Source organism: Mastigoproctus giganteus, chromosome 10 (assembly GCF_048544385.1).
Source record: "Mastigoproctus giganteus isolate SK-2022 chromosome 10, ASM4854438v1, whole genome shotgun sequence".
NCBI lineage: Eukaryota > Metazoa > Arthropoda > Arachnida > Uropygi > Thelyphonidae > Mastigoproctus > Mastigoproctus giganteus.
Window position 1 is genome coordinate 54322635 of NC_143584.1, and position 19521 is coordinate 54342155.

Below are 19521 nucleotides of genomic sequence, written 5' to 3' on the forward strand. Positions count from 1 at the left end.
ATGATATTGCCAAGGGGAATGTCTGTGTGTGTGTGTGTGTGTGTGTGTGTGTGTACGATGTAAGGAGTGTGAGGAAATCAGGCAACAACTCAGCATTGTTATGGGCCTATACGAGAGCTTGAAGGACAGGGTGGATGCCCTCGAAGGATATAAATTGAGGGGCCCATCAAGGTCTCAGCTGTCCACATCAACGCCAGAGCTTGCACTTCATCATCACGCAACACAGCGGCAACTGCAAGGCAGAAAGCGATGGTACCACAGGAACTAATAGTTCTCGGTGACTCTAATGTCAGGAAAACAGGGAAACATGGTGTGTAAAAAAGTACAGGTGGAACAGGGGCCAGGGTATGTCTGCCAGGAACAAAGGCTGATGACATTGTAGAGCAGATATCATCTATTAAGGGCACAAAAGGTGATATTGTTGTACACGTTGGCACTAATGATATTAAGAGTAGGAGACCGGCGGAATTACTTAACAAGTACAGGTCACTGTTGAAAAAAAGCCAAGAATTAGATTTGAATTTGAAAGTGTCTGCAATTCTGCCCAGACACAATAGGAGGGAGTATATGATGAGAGCCTTGTCAATCAATTCGGCCCTGGAAAGATTGTGCAAGGCTCAAGGGGTAGACTTTTTTTCAGCCTGGACTGTACTTGTTAACAGGAGAGATTGCTTCTACAGGGATGGGATACACTTAAGTAGAAAGGATGCAAGAATATTTGCTGATGCTATCGATGCAGTGTTAGGTGGCTTGGAAAACTGCTAGCTTGGGGGGATACATGGACTAATAGATTAACAATAGCCGCTGGCAGAGGTGAAAGTGATTCTTGCACTTCTCTACTGGAATGAGCAGAAGCCTGGAAAACAAGATGTAGGGTATTTCAGAGACTGGTGGGAGTCATTGCAGTACAAGTAAACACATGGGTGGTGTTAGGGTAGCTAAGAATAGTAACAGGTGCATGTATACTTGCATATACACCAATGCTAGGAGTTTGGAAAATAAATTTGATGATTTTGAGGTGTTGGTCAAAACATCAAAGGCAGATATTGTTGGGATATCAGAGACGTGGTATAAGGAATATAAGCACACAGATATAAGGAATGCAGAACTGGAATTTGGGCAGTACAATGTGTACAGGAAGGATAGACAGGATAGAAAGAGAGGAGGGTTATGCTATTAGTTAAGAAACTAATAAAATCCAATAAAGTGCAGCCATTCAACATCGCTGGAGAGTACAGTGTCGAGTCAGTTGGTGTGACATAAGCACTGGGAGATCAAAATTTAGAGTAGGAGTGTGTTATAGGCCTAACGACTCTGATGAGTATAATAAAAACTGAACAGGGAAATACAGTGGGCCAGTAAATCAGAGAGTCTTATAACAGAAGATTTTAATTTCCAGGATATTGATCAAATTTGTGGATTGGTCAATCACACGCTAGCAAGGCTTTTGTGCATTTATTGGATGATTGTTTTCTAGATCAGCATGTTTGGGAAGCAACTAGAGGGAGTGATCTGATTATCAGTAGTGATTCTTCATGCATTAAGAATCTGCAGATAAAGGAACCACTAGGTGCCAGTGATCACAGTGTGCTGAAGTGGGATTTACTCAAAGAGATAACTACCATCAGGGGTAAAGGGAAGGGTTTTTGCTTTTGTAAAGGCGAATACGGTGGTCTGAGACAGTATTTAAATTCTATATGGTGCGACCAACTGATGATGTTGGTCGCACCATATAGAATTTGAGAGGAAAATGGGAGGTATTCAAAGAATTAATCTTGGAAGCTACTAGGCTTTACATACTTAAATACGATAAATATTTGTATTGACAATTTATTGTAAACTCTACTGATTTGTTTGTCGTGCCGGAGTATAAACAGAAAATTTATTTTATTTTTATACCAACTAAGAAATATTGTTCAAAGTTTAGGCATAAATGGATGTCAGATGAACTAATGAGATGTGGCAGAGAAGAAAAATACATATAAATGAATGGGTGACATGGAAGCCAATGAGAGATATAAGCTGGTCTGTAACAAAGTTACAAAGGAGATTAGGTAGGCAAAGCCAGATTATGAAAAATCTTTGGCAAAGAATGCAAATAAAAACAGGAAAGTTCTTTACCTATGTAAATTCTAGAAGGAAAGGGATGAATCAGATTGGTCCACTGGATATTGATGGTTCAACTGTTGATGATCCTGCTGAGGTGGCTAACAAACTAAAAGCGTATTTTGCATCTACATTCACACATGAGCAGTTGTTCACGGAGGAGAATGCCAGAGGTGAATTAAACTCTGGCAGTGAGCTAGATGATTTTGTAATAACTGAGAAGAAAGTGGAGAAGAAATTGTTGAAGAGAAACATAAAAAAGGCACCCGGGGTGGATGGGATCTATCCAGTTATATTAAAGGAGGCAGCAAAGGAAATAAGCAAACCCTTAGTCATAATTATGGCTTCCTTGGACTCAGGGTAGGTACTCATGGACTGGAGAGGTGCAAATGTAACCTTAATTCACAAAGGAGGATCAAAGGGTGACACAAGTAATTACAGACCTGTTAGTTTAACTTCTGTTCCAGGAAAATTAATGGAGGCACTGGTTAAATAAGCGCTGCAAGACAAGACTTCAATTATAGCTCGGACACAGCATGGGTTTGTTAAGGGGAAGTCTTGTCTGACCAATTTGATTGGATACTATAATGTGGTCACAAAGGAACTGGATGCAGGAATAACTTTGATATCCTATATTTGGATCTTAGAAAGGGTTTTGATACTGTTTCACATGGAAGACTGCTGCACAAATTGGAGCAGTGTGGTATTGGAGGAAAATTGCTGCTATGAAAAAAGGGATGGTTGAGTGGGAGAAGACAGAGTGTGGTAATCAATGGACACTGTTCTTCGTGGATTAATGTTATTAGTGGAGTCCCTCAGGGTTCAGTGTTGGGTCCATTGTTGTTTTCTGTATTTATAAATGATATTGATGATGGTATATCAGGCTTAATGTCCAAGTTTGCAGACAATACGAAGGTTGCCAGGGTTGTTAAGGACACTAATGACAGTACACTGCTGCTACAGGATCTAGAAAAGTGAGCAGATGGGCTGAGAGGTGGGAAATGAAGTTGAACATTGACAAATGTAAAGTACTGTATATGGGACACACATAACCCAGAGTAAAGTATCAACTCTGTGGTACTACACTGACAGTGGTAGAGAATGAAAAGGATCTGGGGGTAACTGTGCAGGCAGATATGAAGTTTTCTGAGCAGTGCAGACTATCTGCAAAAGTAGCTCATGGTGTCTTGTCAATATACAGGAATTTTTTAGCAGGGATAAAGAGGTGATTATCCCCTTGTATAAGGCAATGGTCAGGCCACACCTTGAGTACTGTATACATAGGTCTGGAGGCCTCATTTTAAGAAGGATGTAGAGCTGTTGGAATGAGTACAGAGAAGGGCAACAAGATTAGTGAATGGAACGAAGGGTTGCTCTTACGAAGAAAGGCTTAAGTTTTGCAGATTGCAGTGTTTGGAGTCTAGGCACCTGTGAAGTGATCTGATTGAGGTGTATAAAGCCTTGAATGGTTTGAGCATGCTCAGTGCTAATGGGATTCTTCCTCTTGCATAGAATAATCACCGGAGAGGGCATAAATTCAAATTGAGGAAAACAGTTGTAGGATAGATGTGCGGAAGTTTGCCTTTGGCCAGCAGGTAGTTGATTGGTAGAACAGACTTCCATCTTTTGTTGTGGAAGTTGATAACGTAAATAAATTTAAGGCTGAGCTGGACAGGTATTTGGAATGAACAGAGGGGTGAAATGGGAGCAGTTTTTTTATTTTATTTATTTATTTATTTTTGGCTAATGCTGCATAAGCTTGCTATCTTGCATCGTATGTCTCTACTAATGCTAATGTTGTAGAGCAGCCATCATCTTTCAAGAGCACATAAGGTGATATTTTTATGCAAGTAAAGACCTCTTTACTTATGTGTCAATGATATTAAGATTAGGAGATCTAATGATTTACTCAACAAGTACAGGGAAATGTTGAAAAAAATGTTACAAGTTTAAGGATTGAAGTTGAATTGAAGCTGTAATTCTGTCCAGACACGATAAGAGAGAGAGAGCTTTGTCAATCAGTTCAGCCCTGGAGAAACTGTGCAAGACTCATGGGACAGAATTTTTCTCAGCATGGTTTGTGCTTGTTAACAAGAGATACTATTTTCACAGGGATGGGATATACTTAAATAGAAGAGGTGCAAGAATATTTGCTGATGCTATTGAGGCAATGTTATATGGGTTAGAAAAATACAAGCTTGAGGGTGGATACACAAAGTAATAGATTAACAGCAGCCACAGGCAGAAGTGTAAATAATTCTTGCATTGCTTCTATTGGAACATGCAGCAACCTAGAATGGTAGATATTGGGGATTTCAAGACCTGCTGAGGTCCTCCTTAAACAATCACAAATATAAGGTCTCTGTTAGGATTACTAAGAGTAGAAACAGGTGCATGTACTTGCATGTACACAGATGCTAGGAGCAAAGTGAATAAATTTTATTAAATTTGAAGTACTGGTTGAGTCATCAAATGCAGACATTGTAGGGGTACTGGAGACATTGTGTCACTCACACATAAGAGATGCAGAATATGAATATGGGGAATGCAATGTATATGGAAAGACAGACAGGAAAAGAGGGGGGGGGGATTATGTTCTTAGTTAGGAAGGACATAAAATCTAAGACAGTAAGTGCATCCATTTTATATGGGTTACCAGTGCAATGCTGAGTCAATTTGGTGTGATATAACACCAAAATAAGAGTAAGAGTGTGTTATAGGCCTAATAACTGTGATGAGTATAACCAACAACTATATAGATAAATTAGAGTGGACCAGTAAATCAGATTATTGTATAATGGGGGATTGTAACTTTACACATATTAAAGAGAGGCAAAAAGTGAAAGCAACACTACTGATCTCATTACCAGCAGTAATGCTTCGTGCATTAAGAATCTGCAGGTAAAAGACCCACTGAGTGGCAGTAATCACAGTGTATTGATGTGGGACTTACTTAAAGAAATAACTCCTGTCAAGGGTACAGGGAAGGGCTGTTGCTTTCATAAGGGTCACTACAATGGTCCCAGACAGTTTCTAAATTCTATCCAGTGGGTCCAACTGATGATGTTACCAAGAGCAAATTTTAAATGGGAAACATTTGAGGAAGTAACTGAAGAAGTTGGCTTTTTATACCAATTAAGAGATACCATTCAAAGATTGGACCTAATTAGATGTCAGATGACATGTGGCAAAGATGATAAATACATGAGATGCAAGTAAAGTATCAGATGATACAGGGGCCTACATCAGATATAAAAAGGTAAATTGCAGCCATTATCAATCCACCTCGAGGTGATCTGATTGAGGTGTATAAAGCCTTGAATGGTTTGAGCATGCTCAATGCTGATGGGATTCTTCCTCTTGCTCAGAAAAATCACCTGAGAGGGCATAAATTCAAATTGAAGAAAGACAGATGTAGGATAGACGTGAGGAAATTTGCCTTTAGCCAGCAGGTTTGTGGTTGGTGGAACAGACTTCCATCCCTTGTTGTGGAAGTTGATAGCCTAAATAAGTTTAAGGCTCAGCTGGACAGGTATTTCGAACGAACAGAGGGGTGAAGTGGAAGTGGTTATTTTTTTATTTATTTATTTTTTTTTTTTTTTGGCTGATGCTGCATAAGCTTGCTTTCTTGCATCAAATGCCTCTACTAATGCTAATGCTAATAATAAGATATAGTTCAACCAGTGCAATCTGTTCTTTCAAAGGATAGAAATATAGATTGGATATTGGAGCTGAATGGATGAGCACTTAGCTCAAATATTATAAAAGCTACTCCTGATCCAATCAAGTATGCCATTTCTAGAGTAAAACATATAAAATATCATTTTAACTTTATATGAATCCTGCAATTGTAAATATTATTTTGAAAATGAATAAATAATACTGAAGGCAGAAAGGTGTATAGAGATAAATAAGAATATAGGATTGTTGTTATTACTAAGTATTTAAGAAATCATATGGGGAATCTACTTTAGTTTAGAGGATACAAAAACATGTAGGCATGCCTTCCATGTGGAAGGATGGAAAAAAAATTAAAGCATTAAAGGAAATGGAAAAAAAATTAAAGAAAAAATTGCTGGAAAAAAAATTAAAGCATGTGTACCCTGTATGCATGAAAGATGTTTTCGGTGAAAACATCCTTGGCTTGGAAGAGGTTAGCGAAATCTATTTGTGGAATAGCATGATTGTGACATCGAGACTACATCGGCACAAGGAAATATGATTGCGACATCACAATCATACTTCCTTAGTATGATTGTGGCCCCAGTTTTATGCTCACGCCCACTACTTACTGCACCAAATCAACATTAGTGACAGAGTTAGCGTCATTAATATCAATTAGGATGTGACGTCATTTGTGTCTCACATTTCTGCTACATTTGAATGTGAGGTGCTGCTATAGATGTTTTCACGTTGAAATTTTTTTTTATATTAATTTTGATATCAGAACCAGATACTAAATAAGAAGTGCAAATGACAAATTAGCCCCTGTAGAAGAATTCTGGAAAAAATGGGTAGAAATTTTACCTAAATGAAATAATGTGCTTAGTGTATTATGCTTATGCTTGCTTTTTTGACCTTCAATCTCCTTCTTTCCCAAAAAGGATAAAAATATTTAAAAATATTTTATTAAATAAACTAAACATATCTTAAGAATTACTCTATAAACATGATAAATATAGTATTAAATACTAATAATAATGTTGTCATGAATGCAATTTATTGATGACATATTAAACACGTACATACACAAAAGACACTAATTACAAAAATCCAGCAAGAAGAGCAGATGAATAATATGTTGAATTTAAAAAAAAAAAAAAGTTTCTGAATGAAAGAAATTATGAAACACGAAGGCATACAATGAATAGCAAATTACTAATGAGTTGTAAAAAGCAGCCTATTTACCTTCAAGTTAAACATGAAATTTTCAAAGATGAAACAGAAATTTTCAGAGATGAAAGAAGTAGTATTTTTCTCTGGATAAAGGAAACACAGCTACTGCTAAATACTTATTTATTTTTTCACATTGGTATAACTTTTGAGCCATATCATATTCATCATGATAATAGGTATTTGGAATGGGCTAATTTATACTGTGTAAATACCTACTGCTGTTAATAATAAACATCTCAAGTGACTTCCCTCTCAACATTCATAAAACTAGTACAAATCTGGGTCCAATAAAATGACATACTTATGTTTATATTAACTAATAAAGATCCAAAGGTCAGTTGTGATTGAAAATTTCAAACATCTTAAAAGATGACTTAAAAGCATTCCTGTTTTTAAGCATTCCAGAAAACAGTACTGTCCTCAACAAAATAGGATGAATAGCCATCCCACTACACTATACATAAGCCTTTTATGTTACCATGATGTAAAAATTTCCAAATTAATTTTTCAAATAAATTAGTGGTGGTAACTGCCATTGTGTTAAAATATTTAACACAAATATTAACACAATATGGATAAGTTATTACTTATCCATAAATTGTTTTTTATAATCAGGCATCTAAATACACTCTGTGACACTGAAACTGCAGCATCCAGAAGGAACAATTACAAGTGTATTCAAATCAGCAGGCAGATGAGTTGTGCTGAGCTATACAGATGATTAAAATATGGGACCAATCATGCTGAGGCTTTGGCTGATATAAAAACAAACATAGAGGTTGTGGAGTTCAAAGCAACACATGTGTAATGCAGTTAACAGGTTTCTGTCTCATAGGAAAATGACTTCAGAGTGCAAGGAACATCATCACATTTGACACGAATATCAGCATCTCAGAAACTTCAGCAGCAGGTGGATTATCGGCCTTCTAGAAGCTGGATGGTCACTTGGTCATGTAGCAGAATGTATGGGCCGTGATAATACCATGCACAGATGTTGGCAACAGTGGCTGTGGGTTTTTTTTTTGTTAGTTGTTGGCGCATCAGCTTCTGTGACCATAATGTACCTCCCAAGGTTTTTTGCACTACTCTGATCCAAGCCCGACACGGGATTCAAACCGGCGACCTTTGGGTTGCCAGGCAGGCACTTTACCCACCTGGCTAGCCCAGTCGGCATAGCTGTGGTGATGGATAATGAAGCATGATAGAGGACCACAGAATGGGAGGATGATCTTATTCATCAAGAGGCTTATTCATCTACAGCCACAATGGCTACCATCCAATGAGGTATGACATCAGCTAGCTGCCACCCAGTCACCTATTGAATCACTGTATGCCGACTGGCAGAAGGGGGGGGCTGCTGTGCATACAGGCCATTATGTCGATTACCCTGACCTGCCCATTGTCAACAGCATCTAAACTGGTGCCACACACAGGCCATGTGATATACATAATGACATCAAATGGGCTTCAACAATGGATTCCACTTCTGTTGATGGCTTGACGATTGCCACATACATGTATGGTGAATGCAATGATCCTAGAACCATTGTTGAATGCTATACTGCATGCCCTGCTGGTGTTATGGTGTGAGGAGGTGATCAGTTTCATATTCAGTTATCACTGGTGTTCATCAATGGCAATTTGACTGCTCACCCACTTCATTGCCAAGATTCTGGAAATGTCACTCTATCCTTTCTTACTGGGGTGCCTGACACCCTTTTTCAGCAGGATAATGCACAAACATGCTGCCGGGACTTCCTCTGCACATATTTGTGGTGGGGACATACTGTCTTGGATAGCCAGGTCTTTGTTGGACTTCTTTCCCATCAAGCACCATGACTGGATGCCATCTACAGAACCACCTGCAGCCAGCACAGACCATGAATGTTCTGCAGGAGCAAGTGCAAGAAGCTTGGTGGGAAATACAGCAGAAGGCTATTCGACACCTGTACGATTCAATGCTGAGCTACTTAGCTCAATGTATCTGCAATTATAGTGGATTTACATCACATTGATCTGTCCATTATCATTATGTGTAATTAAATGTTCACACACCCACATTAGCATCTGCATCTTTTATCATGTTCCTTAACTCCTAGGCTATATTACTCTATGTATCTTCTCTGTATCACTGTTTCTTCAGGGTGCCACAATTTCAATGTCACAAAGTGCATAAGACATGATTATGCCTCCAACCACTGAGTATTTACTGTTGTGATACAAAATAGAACTAACATTTTTTTTCTGAATGATGTTCACAAAGCATATAGTTCCTTCAAATTAAGCATATCACTGTAGGCCTTGAAAAATTAGTTTTAACTACAGGGTATTAAGGATGAAAAAGGATAAAAGAATGAAGAGAATACAAAACTTGAAAAGTCAGCATGTAACTGTCATAATTACAGCGAAAAAGGGCCTTTCTAACATTTTCATTGCATTTCAAAGCATTTGCTAAATAAAAATTAATGAAATTTCTATGTGGTTACATGACTGCAAGAACAATGACCCAGCAGTGGACAAGCTCCTGATCATAACAAACAGTCATTCAACACCATTTTTTATTTTCAGAAAAGGTTTTGGTTTCTTTTTGAAATTTTGTTTAAATTCAATGCTTGATCTTTTAATGAAAATTTTTAAATTTTAAATGTTTTTCAGACATTTTAAATGAAACAAAACTTTTACTAGTTTGCTGAAAATGAAAAAAAAAATATATATATGCAGAAAACTATTAAAAAAAAAATGAAGATTCAAACTTATGCATGTGCACATATTAGTATCAGTATTATCTATATAGTGCAAAGAAGCCAGAGGCTTTTGCTGCACCAGGCCAAAAAAAAAAAAAAATAAGAGGAGTTTACCTCAATACTGAGGTAAACTCCTCTTATTATTTTTCAAATATTAATATCAACATAGACGTATTGAGCATTACAGCTGATTCATACTATATAAGAATGTTTCATTAACAGATAAATTTAACAGACAGAAAAAACAGATAAATAATAATCAAAACAAGAAACCGTTTTACATCAATAATAATGATCTTTAATATAATAATAATTGTGACAAAAAACACATTTTGTATGATGATTAAACATAAAGCAAAGAGTATTTGATTCTGTAGTAGCTGTACAAGCTAAGCAAACCAACAAGTAAGCAATATATTGTTTATGTTAGGCTGTAACCAAAACTAGCATGTTGAAGGGGAAGGCAAATATAGTAAATAGTTGCATGGAACCTGACAGGTCCTTTGCACATATAATTCCAAGTAAACAATAATCGCACTCCTAAAACTGCTCATATAAAAGTGTACAGTAATACCCCAACGTTACGTGATAGGTGGGTCCGAGGAAAATCGCTTAAGTTGAATTCGCGTAACTCGGGATACAACTTTGCATATAAATACATATAAATTTTGTTTAATTGGGACCAAGGACTAACAAAAACATTAGTTTAGAAGAAAAATATTAATAAAATTGCAGTTCTTTATACATATTAATACAAAATATGTATTAAAAAAATAAATGACTTACGTAAAAAAGTTATTTCGATGTCGATGGCTTCATAAAATCTAACAAATTCGTCTGACGACACAGAGACTTCTTTTTTTTACACAGAATTTCTTCGTAGCAAGCTAATAATTTTTTTATTCCTTGCTTTGTAGTTATAACGCATTCTTCATTGTAGTCTATGTTTTCTAAAATTTTTAAGCCCTTTTCAATTGAGCTGAGAACTTCTGTCAAGTTTGCAATTGTCATGTGCTTTTCGCCGTTGCCTCATTTAGGCCTGTAGCACATGCAATATCACATGGTCTTTCATTTCGCTCAAAGCCTTTCACAATTTCATATTTTTTCTCTATCGACAGAGGCGGATAGGCCATAAGCCTTACCGGGGAAACCCCAGTGGGCCTGTGTGATTTTGGCCATAAACCATAGTATGAGGCCACTATAAATTTTTGACTCAGTCCGCCTCTGTTTATCGATAATTGCTTTTCTTTTTCTCTCTGAATCTGCAGTGTCTTCACCAGTATGCTTCCTTTTCACACCGTTTAAGTATTTTACTCATTTTTAGGGAATAAAGCACAATTACAAAACGAGGAGGCACGCTTGATACGCATTAACAAAGCTGCGCGCATGTAGCAACTGAATAAACAACACCATAAAGGCAGAGATATACCATTAACACCTCACATTTCTAGGGGTTACTACCATAAAACAATAAAAATCCAGTTGCGTTTCTGCTAGTGGAATCTGTTATAAACTGATAGTAAACTCGTTCTAATTGCATACCAATAGCTGGAATTGTGTTGGTTTTTACGTTATTATGGTGAAATGTGTTTCCCCTTCAGTGATATAAAAAACATAAATACATTTTCAGAATCTTCTCTTCATTCCTATCGTGTTGCGTTCAGTTGGGGTGATTCTGCGTTCGACTGCTATTTCTTGTAAACACAAAGGCGAATCGTGCATAAGCCAATTCGGTTAGTGTTATATTATAAGATATCGTTACCATATTTATAAATAGTGTATGATCGAATTCGTGTAGTGTGAACACGTGTTATACGAGGACTGACTGTATACGGCTCGACCGACGCGATCCATTTCTCCCGTGAAAACGATGTAATTTCCGACAAACATTGAGCATGAATTCGAATGCACACATATAAATATGACAGTTGGAATACAAATTCTTGTATATATGTGTGCACTCATGCACACATATACAAGAATTTTAAGTTGAATTTTGTTCATCTTTCGCTCTCACTCTCCGCCGTCGCACCGTATATATCGATAACATATGAAAAACGACCTTGAAGATAGTGGGCGGCAGTGTTGCCAAACGAAAAAATCAAGAACCGCGTAACTCCGAGTAGCGTAAGTCGGGGTATTACTGTATTTATATTTAGAAAGGTTATTAAAAGTTTCAGTCATTAGCATTGAACTAACAATTAATGTGATACTTAATTTTGGAGAGGGACCTGTCAAATCTGACATAACCACCACTGGGTTAAGTATATGGCTAAAAAATTTACCTTTCTGTGGGCAGCCTATCACTCCTAGTCGCATGCTGATACGTCCTTTCCATCCTACAGGATGGATTCGTATGTAACGAGCAATGAAGGGTTGGTTAAGATAATGACGACGTTCGGTATTCTTATCCATATTGCCTCCAAATTCCTAGATATATTAAATAATAATTATTCTTGGGAAGACTTTCTGGGCCTTGTATTTTAAAACACTCACTAAAACAGGAGAAAATATGAAATAAACTGAAAATTAATTATAAAGTTAGTGGACACATTTGTAAACTACTTATAAATGCATGTATGATATTCTAAAAAATTAATAACAGAACACGATTTTTGAATTTCTCATTCAACATCTTTCTTCTTTTTCCCATTAAGCATTCCGGTTGTTGGGTTTAGGATAAGTCAACCTTCCAACTTCTTGGTCTTCTATTATATTTACCTACGGGTTTCCTTTCTTTAATATTTTTGTGCATCTGTCATTCTCCATGCTATCTATATGTTTTCCCCATTCTTTTTTCCATTATATGCTCACTCATTAACAGATTGTATTTTCCATTATTTTCCTAATTTGTTCACTTTTAAATTTATCTCTTAATGCTTTATTTATTATTTTCCTTAATGTTATCATTTGGTCCTTGAGGTTGTTACAGACATTCTCTCAGATATGCCAGACAAGCTGTAGTTGCGACCTGGGAGTCTAAAACGCTGATGGAACTGATATTCGGGTGACATTCAAGTCAAGTAGACCCAATTTAGGCAAAGTTTGGACGGTCTGTGACAGCCAAATCCTCTGCTTTCACCTTCACAATGGTGGGACTGTTAGTAATCTTGGGTATAACCTCCATGCACAAGCTCACTGGGTGACCACCCAGGTATGAACCAACGTAAGCAGGGGTTGAGGTGTGACGCCCATACCACATGGAGGAATGCCACCCCTCTGTGTTACCAGGCAATACTAGGTGGTAGATGACTCTCATCAACAGGTGCAATACCACCACTTTGCTTATTGGAGGCTTGAAGTGGTGTATCCCATGTTTAGTCTCCAGAGCTAAGTTCCAGTCAATCCCTTCCCCATCTCTTCCATCATGCAGTACGACTGATGACTTTTGAGGTTATGATGAACATCATGGCGAGATCCAATCTTCCTTACATTTCGAGGGTACAGCTCTAAAACAGCGTTCGCAGGCCGGCCGCTAGTTAGTACACCAGACAGAATCTATTGGTAACTCTTTAGGAGGCTTCTAGACCAGCTAGTGTATAATCTTGCTACCTCTACTCTGCCAGATACTGGAGGGAGTCCGAGTAGTGTGTATGTGGGGGGGAGGCATTGTGGAGGCCACGTTATGTCAAGGATCTGGGTATATTCTTACCATGTGTACACCATATCCAAAAATTTCATTACTTCATACAGCATCTCCTCCCACTTTTTCTTATTATTAAATACACCATGAATTGTCAAACTAATAGAGTAAGCTTATCTGCAAAAAGATCTAAACCTCCCAAACACTTCCTAGTTCATTTCACAAATATACATGGTCTCAATTCAAATCTCAATGATCTCCATTTCCACTTGTAGCCTGCCAAACCCCATGTACTTTTTCTGACAGAATCTCAGTTATTGGTTGATTCAACTACTGCTCATCTCAGTTGCTCAAACTATTTGTTGTATGATTCTTTTCGCCTCAAAAATGGTACTTGTGCATATGTCTGTTCTGATATTCCCTGTCACAGACTTGGTAATTTGGAATCTCCTCTTTTCAATCTTCTCCGACTTAAAATCTCTCTACCTCGCTGTGTCAAATTCATCTGTTGTCTCTACCATTCTCCCAATTCCACTAATCACTTGGAGATCTTTGACTTCCTCTCTTTGCAGCTTAACTTTCTCCAGTCCTAACAGTGAGGTAATTTTCCTTGGTGATTTTAATGTTCACAACTCCAGCTGACTTCCGTTTTCTAGTCACACCGACCCAGCAGGTCGAGATGCTGAGGCGTTTGCAATTACTAATGACCTAGCACAGATTGTTCATTTACCTACAAGAATACTGGACAATCCCAACCATACAGCTAACACGCTTGATCTTTTTCTCACAAACAACAATTCTAAGTACACGGTCAAAGTGAATGGTCCTTTAAGTACCTCCGATCACAACTTGGTGATTGTCTCTTCTCCAATGGAGCCTTTATCTCATGGCAATTCCCAACCTTGTATTGTTTGGCATTACAAGAATGCAAAATGGGATGACCTGTGAGATTTCTTTTCTTCTTTTCCTTGGTCGGATTACTGTTTCAAAACTTCTGATGTCAATGTTCGCTCAGATCGTGTCAGTGAAATTATTCTTGTAGGAATGAAAACCTTTATTCCCCACTTCACTTTAAAATCTCATCCTTTATCTAAACCTTGGTTTTCCAATAAATGTGCCAAGGCTGTTCAAGAGAAGAACATTGCATATCGTAATTGGCTTGTTTCCAATTCTTCAGTTTCATTTTCTGCCCACACCAAAGCTTGCAACAATTGTAAAGCGATCATTAATCAGTCCAAACTAGATTTTGAACAGGCTAAGAGTAGAAAACATGCTTCTTGCCCTAATGGTAGCTGAGCATTCTGGTCTCTTGCCAAAGCTATTGGCTGCAACTTTTGCCCATCTCTGCTCCCACCTCTGTCAAAACCAGTTGGTTCTGTTGTCACTTCAGCCAAGGATAAAGTGGACCTGCTAGCATCCCATTTTCCTTCCAACTCATATATTAATGATCTTGGTTAAACACCTCCCACCATTCCTAACACGCTTCATTCAATGCCTCCTGTGGTCTTCCATCAAAAGGATGTTAGAAGGATTTTGACGAATCTTGATGCAAAGAAAGCTCCAGGTCCTGATGGTATTTCTTCACTTGTTCTCAAAACATGTGCTCCTGTTCTTTGCCACCTTTTTTCACTTTCTTATTCCAAAGGTGTTTTTCCTTCTGCTTGGAAATTTGCTCATATCCAGCCAGTTCCTAAAAAGGGTGACAAGTCCCTCCCATCCAATTATCGTCCCATTGCAATTACTTCTACTCTTTCTAAAGTAATGGAAAAATTAATTAACCACCAACTCTTAAACTAGCGAAATCTTCCATCTGATCAACGATCACCAGTATGGATTTCATCAGTGTCAATCCATTGGTGATATTCTGGCTTATGTTACCCACATAGTGACAAATTCAATGGAAAAGTTTGGTGAAACACAAGCAGTTGCTCTTGACATCTCAAAGGCTTTCGATTGTGTTTGGCATAAAGGTCTTCTAAACAAGCTTCCATCTTATGGTTTGCCAACTGTTTTTTTTTAATTGGTTATCCAGTTTTCTCTCCGATCGCTGACTGAGGGTGATGGTAGATGGTTCTGTCTTTTAACTTCTCCACTAATGCTGGTGTCCCCCCAAGGTTCAGTTCTTTCCTCCACTTTTTTTCCTCTTGTATATTAATGACCTTCTTCCACTGACTGGAAATCCTATCCATAGTTTTACCGATGATAGCACATTGCATTCCACTTTCATTTTGAAAAACCTTGCCCTGCTCAATCAGCTTCAACTTCTCGAATATCCGCTACCAATGCCTTAAATGCCGATCTCCAGGTAATTCTCCAGTGGGGGCAAAGACAACTTAGTTAATTTCAATCCTTCTAAAACTCAGTCTTGTCTTATATCTCACAAAACGGATTCTTCTGCTCCTATGCTTAACTTTGTTGACACTCTGATTTCTAGGCAAAATGATATATCTCTTTTGGGGATTATCCTGACTTCTAATCTCTCTTAGGCAACTAAGAGAGATTATCTCTCTAATCTCTAATCTCTCTAAAGACAACTTAGTTGATTTCAATCCTTCTAAAACTCAGTCTTGTCTTATATCTCACAAAACGGATTCTTCTGCTCCTATGCTTAACTCTGTTGACACTCTGATTTCTAGGCAAAATGATATATCTCTTTTGGGGATTATCCTGACTTCTAATCTCTCTTGGCACAAGCACATTACAAATATTGCTTCCTCTGCATCTAAAAACTTTATTTTCTCTTTCACTCTCAGCATTACTTTTCTTCCAAATAGCTCTTCACTCTGTACAAATCACAAATCTGACCTACCATGAAATACTGTTCCCCACATCTGAGGCAGTGCCCCCAAAACCTCTCTGAGGCTTCTAGATTCCATTCAAAAGAGGGCAGTTAGGTTAATTAATGACTCCTCTCTAACAGAGTCTCTCCACTCACTGTCTCATAGACGTACAATTCCTGCTCTCTTTCAAAACAGTCCGAACGCATGCTGCCATCAGCCAACATCCATTTACTGTCCAACGTCAAATTCACAGAATCGACTTTTTTCATCTTCCTCGTTTATTCCTTCAACTGCCGTTTTCTGGAACAACCTTCCTTCACATGTATTTCCTGAAAATTACAGTCTACAGAAGTTCAAGTCTAATGTCAACAAATATCTTCTTTCATCTTCTCAATCTCCAAGTCAAGCACAATACTAAGTACTATAGGTGCTAATACCTCTCGTGTTTGGGGTTTTCATTAAAAAAAAAAAAAAAAAATTTCTATAATTTCATTTATTTGTTTTTTTTTTTTAAGTTGCTGTTCTTCTTGTCTCAGCTGTATACATTATTATATAAGTCTAATATCACAGTTTTTTATGTTTTAACTTTAGTATCTTGATTAATGTTTGGATCCATTGTTCCAGCTGGCTGCCATCCAATGCTTGATTATATTATTTAACCCCTCTTCCTCCCAAATCTTCTAATCACTTTTAATGTTTGTCCTACTTCTTCAGTTTTTCCTAAACTATTTATCTATATTTTTACATAGTTAAATTTCATTACTTGTTCTTTTATTTTCCCTCTAATTCTAATCTCAATGATTTATTGCTATTGTTAACTTCATTGTTTTCCTTGTGACCGAAAAGTTGAGCACTGTGTGAGGAAGAAGTTGAAAATGAGTAGAACTGGACCCTGATTTCATCAATTGCATTGTTACTGCAGATAAAATAGGTGTACAGCTATGAACCCAAAACAAAATTCAAGGTGTCCCGTCCCATTGGAAGTGATCAAATTCACCCCACTTACTCACTGCACAACAGGTTTGGTCAAATATGAAAATAATGTTGGTTGTTTTTTAGGCATTCAGGGTATTAGTCATTATGAATTTATTCAGAATGGTTAAACAACCCTACTATAATGAAATTTTGAATTTCGTTAAGCATAAAAGTTAAAAGAAAATACCATCAGATGTTTGAGAATGGTGGATGGAATATCTAACATGATAATGCTTCTACACATGCACACTTTCTCCATTAAAGACTGCTTTTGGTCTTCCCTAAACTTAAAATAAAGATGAAGGGATAAAATTCAATGACATTCCAACCAACTAATTGAATAAGATAGCAGAGCCCAACTGCCACACAAGACTTTCAGAGTCTTTTTTTTTAGAAAAACAGTCTTTAAACTTTCTTGATCAGACATCATATATCATCATATTTTAAAATGTACCTAATGTACAATATACATTTTGGCTACCTTGTGATCAGTGGCCAACCCTTATTTAAATTAAGGTGGGATATGTACAAACATATTTCTATAGGATGAAGAAAACATCTCCTATAACTCAGTAAGAGCAATGCTTGCCACCAAGCCTAACTATTAGATTAGTTTTGATGCTGCCAACTTTCCCATCTCAATGTTCAGAAAGGAAAAAAAAAAAAAAAAAAAAAAAAAAGGACAATTTCTATCCTTAACAAACATTTATCTTTAGTTTATAGACAAATACATTATTTTAAAGACAACTACCAATGTCAAAGTTACAAAGTCCTATTTTGAGTAAATAATTCACATTCTTTCATTTTCTTTTAATTTTTTAATACCAAAGAAAAACTACTGATTTGGCTTGATGACAGAAGTGCTTTGGTATGTGAAAACAAAGGATCAATTCCAGCCTATATATGAATTACTACCACAAAGTGTTTCATTAATATTCAAAATTCTATAGAGAATTTATAACAATATAAAAGTATATTTATAACAATATATTACACAAAAGCATGTAACAACACAATTCTGGTGTATGATAGAAAGTTGCACACAAATGTTAGAGAGGTTTGACTGTTTTACAGAATGCAGACAAATAAAATGAAATTACCTTCACTTTTGGATCATGGTGATTATCATCTTTATAAAAATACCAGCGGTTACTATCATTGCTATACGATAACGTAAAGGATGTTACCCATTGTTTTCGTCGACTATCACCTCTGCCTTTTGTCACCATACCTGTCACTTTTGTGGGTGGCCCAAGATCTACTTTAAGCCACTGGTTAGCTACAAAAAATTTTTTGAAAGTTAAACAAGACAAAATAAAATAATGCAAATTAGTAACATAACTGATTTAAAAGAGCAACTGATTAAGACAGAATATTTTATTAATTACACTACTCATTAAGTCATCAAATGTGGATATAGTAGGGATATTGGAGACATGGTATTACTTAAACAAAAGTGACACAAAGTTTGAATATGGTGAGTATAATGTGTAGAGAAAGGACATCATATTATTGTATGCACTATATTCAAACTTTGACTGACCACTTAGGTACCAGGGAGTAATTGTCACATAACCCACAATAACAACGAGAGAGAGAGAGAGAGAGAGAGAGAGAGAGAGAGAGAGAGAGAGAGAGAGAGAGAGAGAGAGAGAGAGAGAGAGAATTTGAAATAGAAAGATTGGGGTGAAAGTTGTTAAGATACAGAGTAAATTATTGAGGATGATAATAGCAGGAGGCATATCTGTCAAGGTAAATCTGGAAGTGCAGGAGGGTCAAATTTGCTCTCTATAGAGGTAGGGAGAAAGTCAGAGTTCAGAAGTGCCTGATGATCTCAGGAGCATAGTTCTGGAGGGGAATGGTTCTACTGCCAGTAGGATACCACACCAGACTTAGAGTCTGGTGTCAGCAAGGAAAATTAAGCATGTGGAATATTCAACACTGGTACACAAGGAGCCCCAGTGTCACCAGAAATCCTACCCCTCAAAGAGGAAGATTTTGCTGCTAAGTCCCAGGATGGCAGCCCCCACACCAGGGCAACAAGCAGTCCTGATGTCAGTGAGATATATTCCACTGGAGGGGGGGGGGAATATATATATAATCACTGGGTCAAAGCTAGGTATAGGGAAATCCTACACTCAGCACATGGTTTGTTTGTTTGTTATTTGGTTTTTAGGAGCATTAGCAACTAAGGCTATATTGCTCCGGGGATATGCGATGGTCATTCCCTGACCTTTCCGCATCCTCCGTATTTGGTGGTCACGGGCTCGAACCCCGGTCTAATCAAGAAGCGTGTGCTATGCACTGCTGCTCCTGCCCACCTGGCTAAGGAGGTGTCCCTTTGGGTTTATGAAACTGACTGAACCTCTATGCTGATAGTTGTGCTGAACGATAGTTGTGTTCCTAGAAACTCGTGCAATGCAAAATCGTGCAATAT

The 19521-nt window shown here is 37.4% G+C and overlaps 1 protein-coding gene across 1 annotated transcript in view; it reads right to left on the bottom strand.

Annotated features, from left to right (window-relative positions):
* LOC150079035 (lactadherin-like) overlaps window positions 1-19521 on the bottom strand; it is a 300762-nt gene that overhangs the window by 75977 nt on the left and 205264 nt on the right. The window contains exons 7-8 of the mRNA XM_090383407.1: window positions 18191-18363; window positions 12032-12176 (exon numbers count right to left, since the gene is read on the bottom strand). Of these exons, the coding sequence (XP_090239533.1) occupies window positions 12032-12176; window positions 18191-18363 (318 nt within the window). The remainder of the gene's footprint in view (window positions 1-12031; window positions 12177-18190; window positions 18364-19521) is intronic.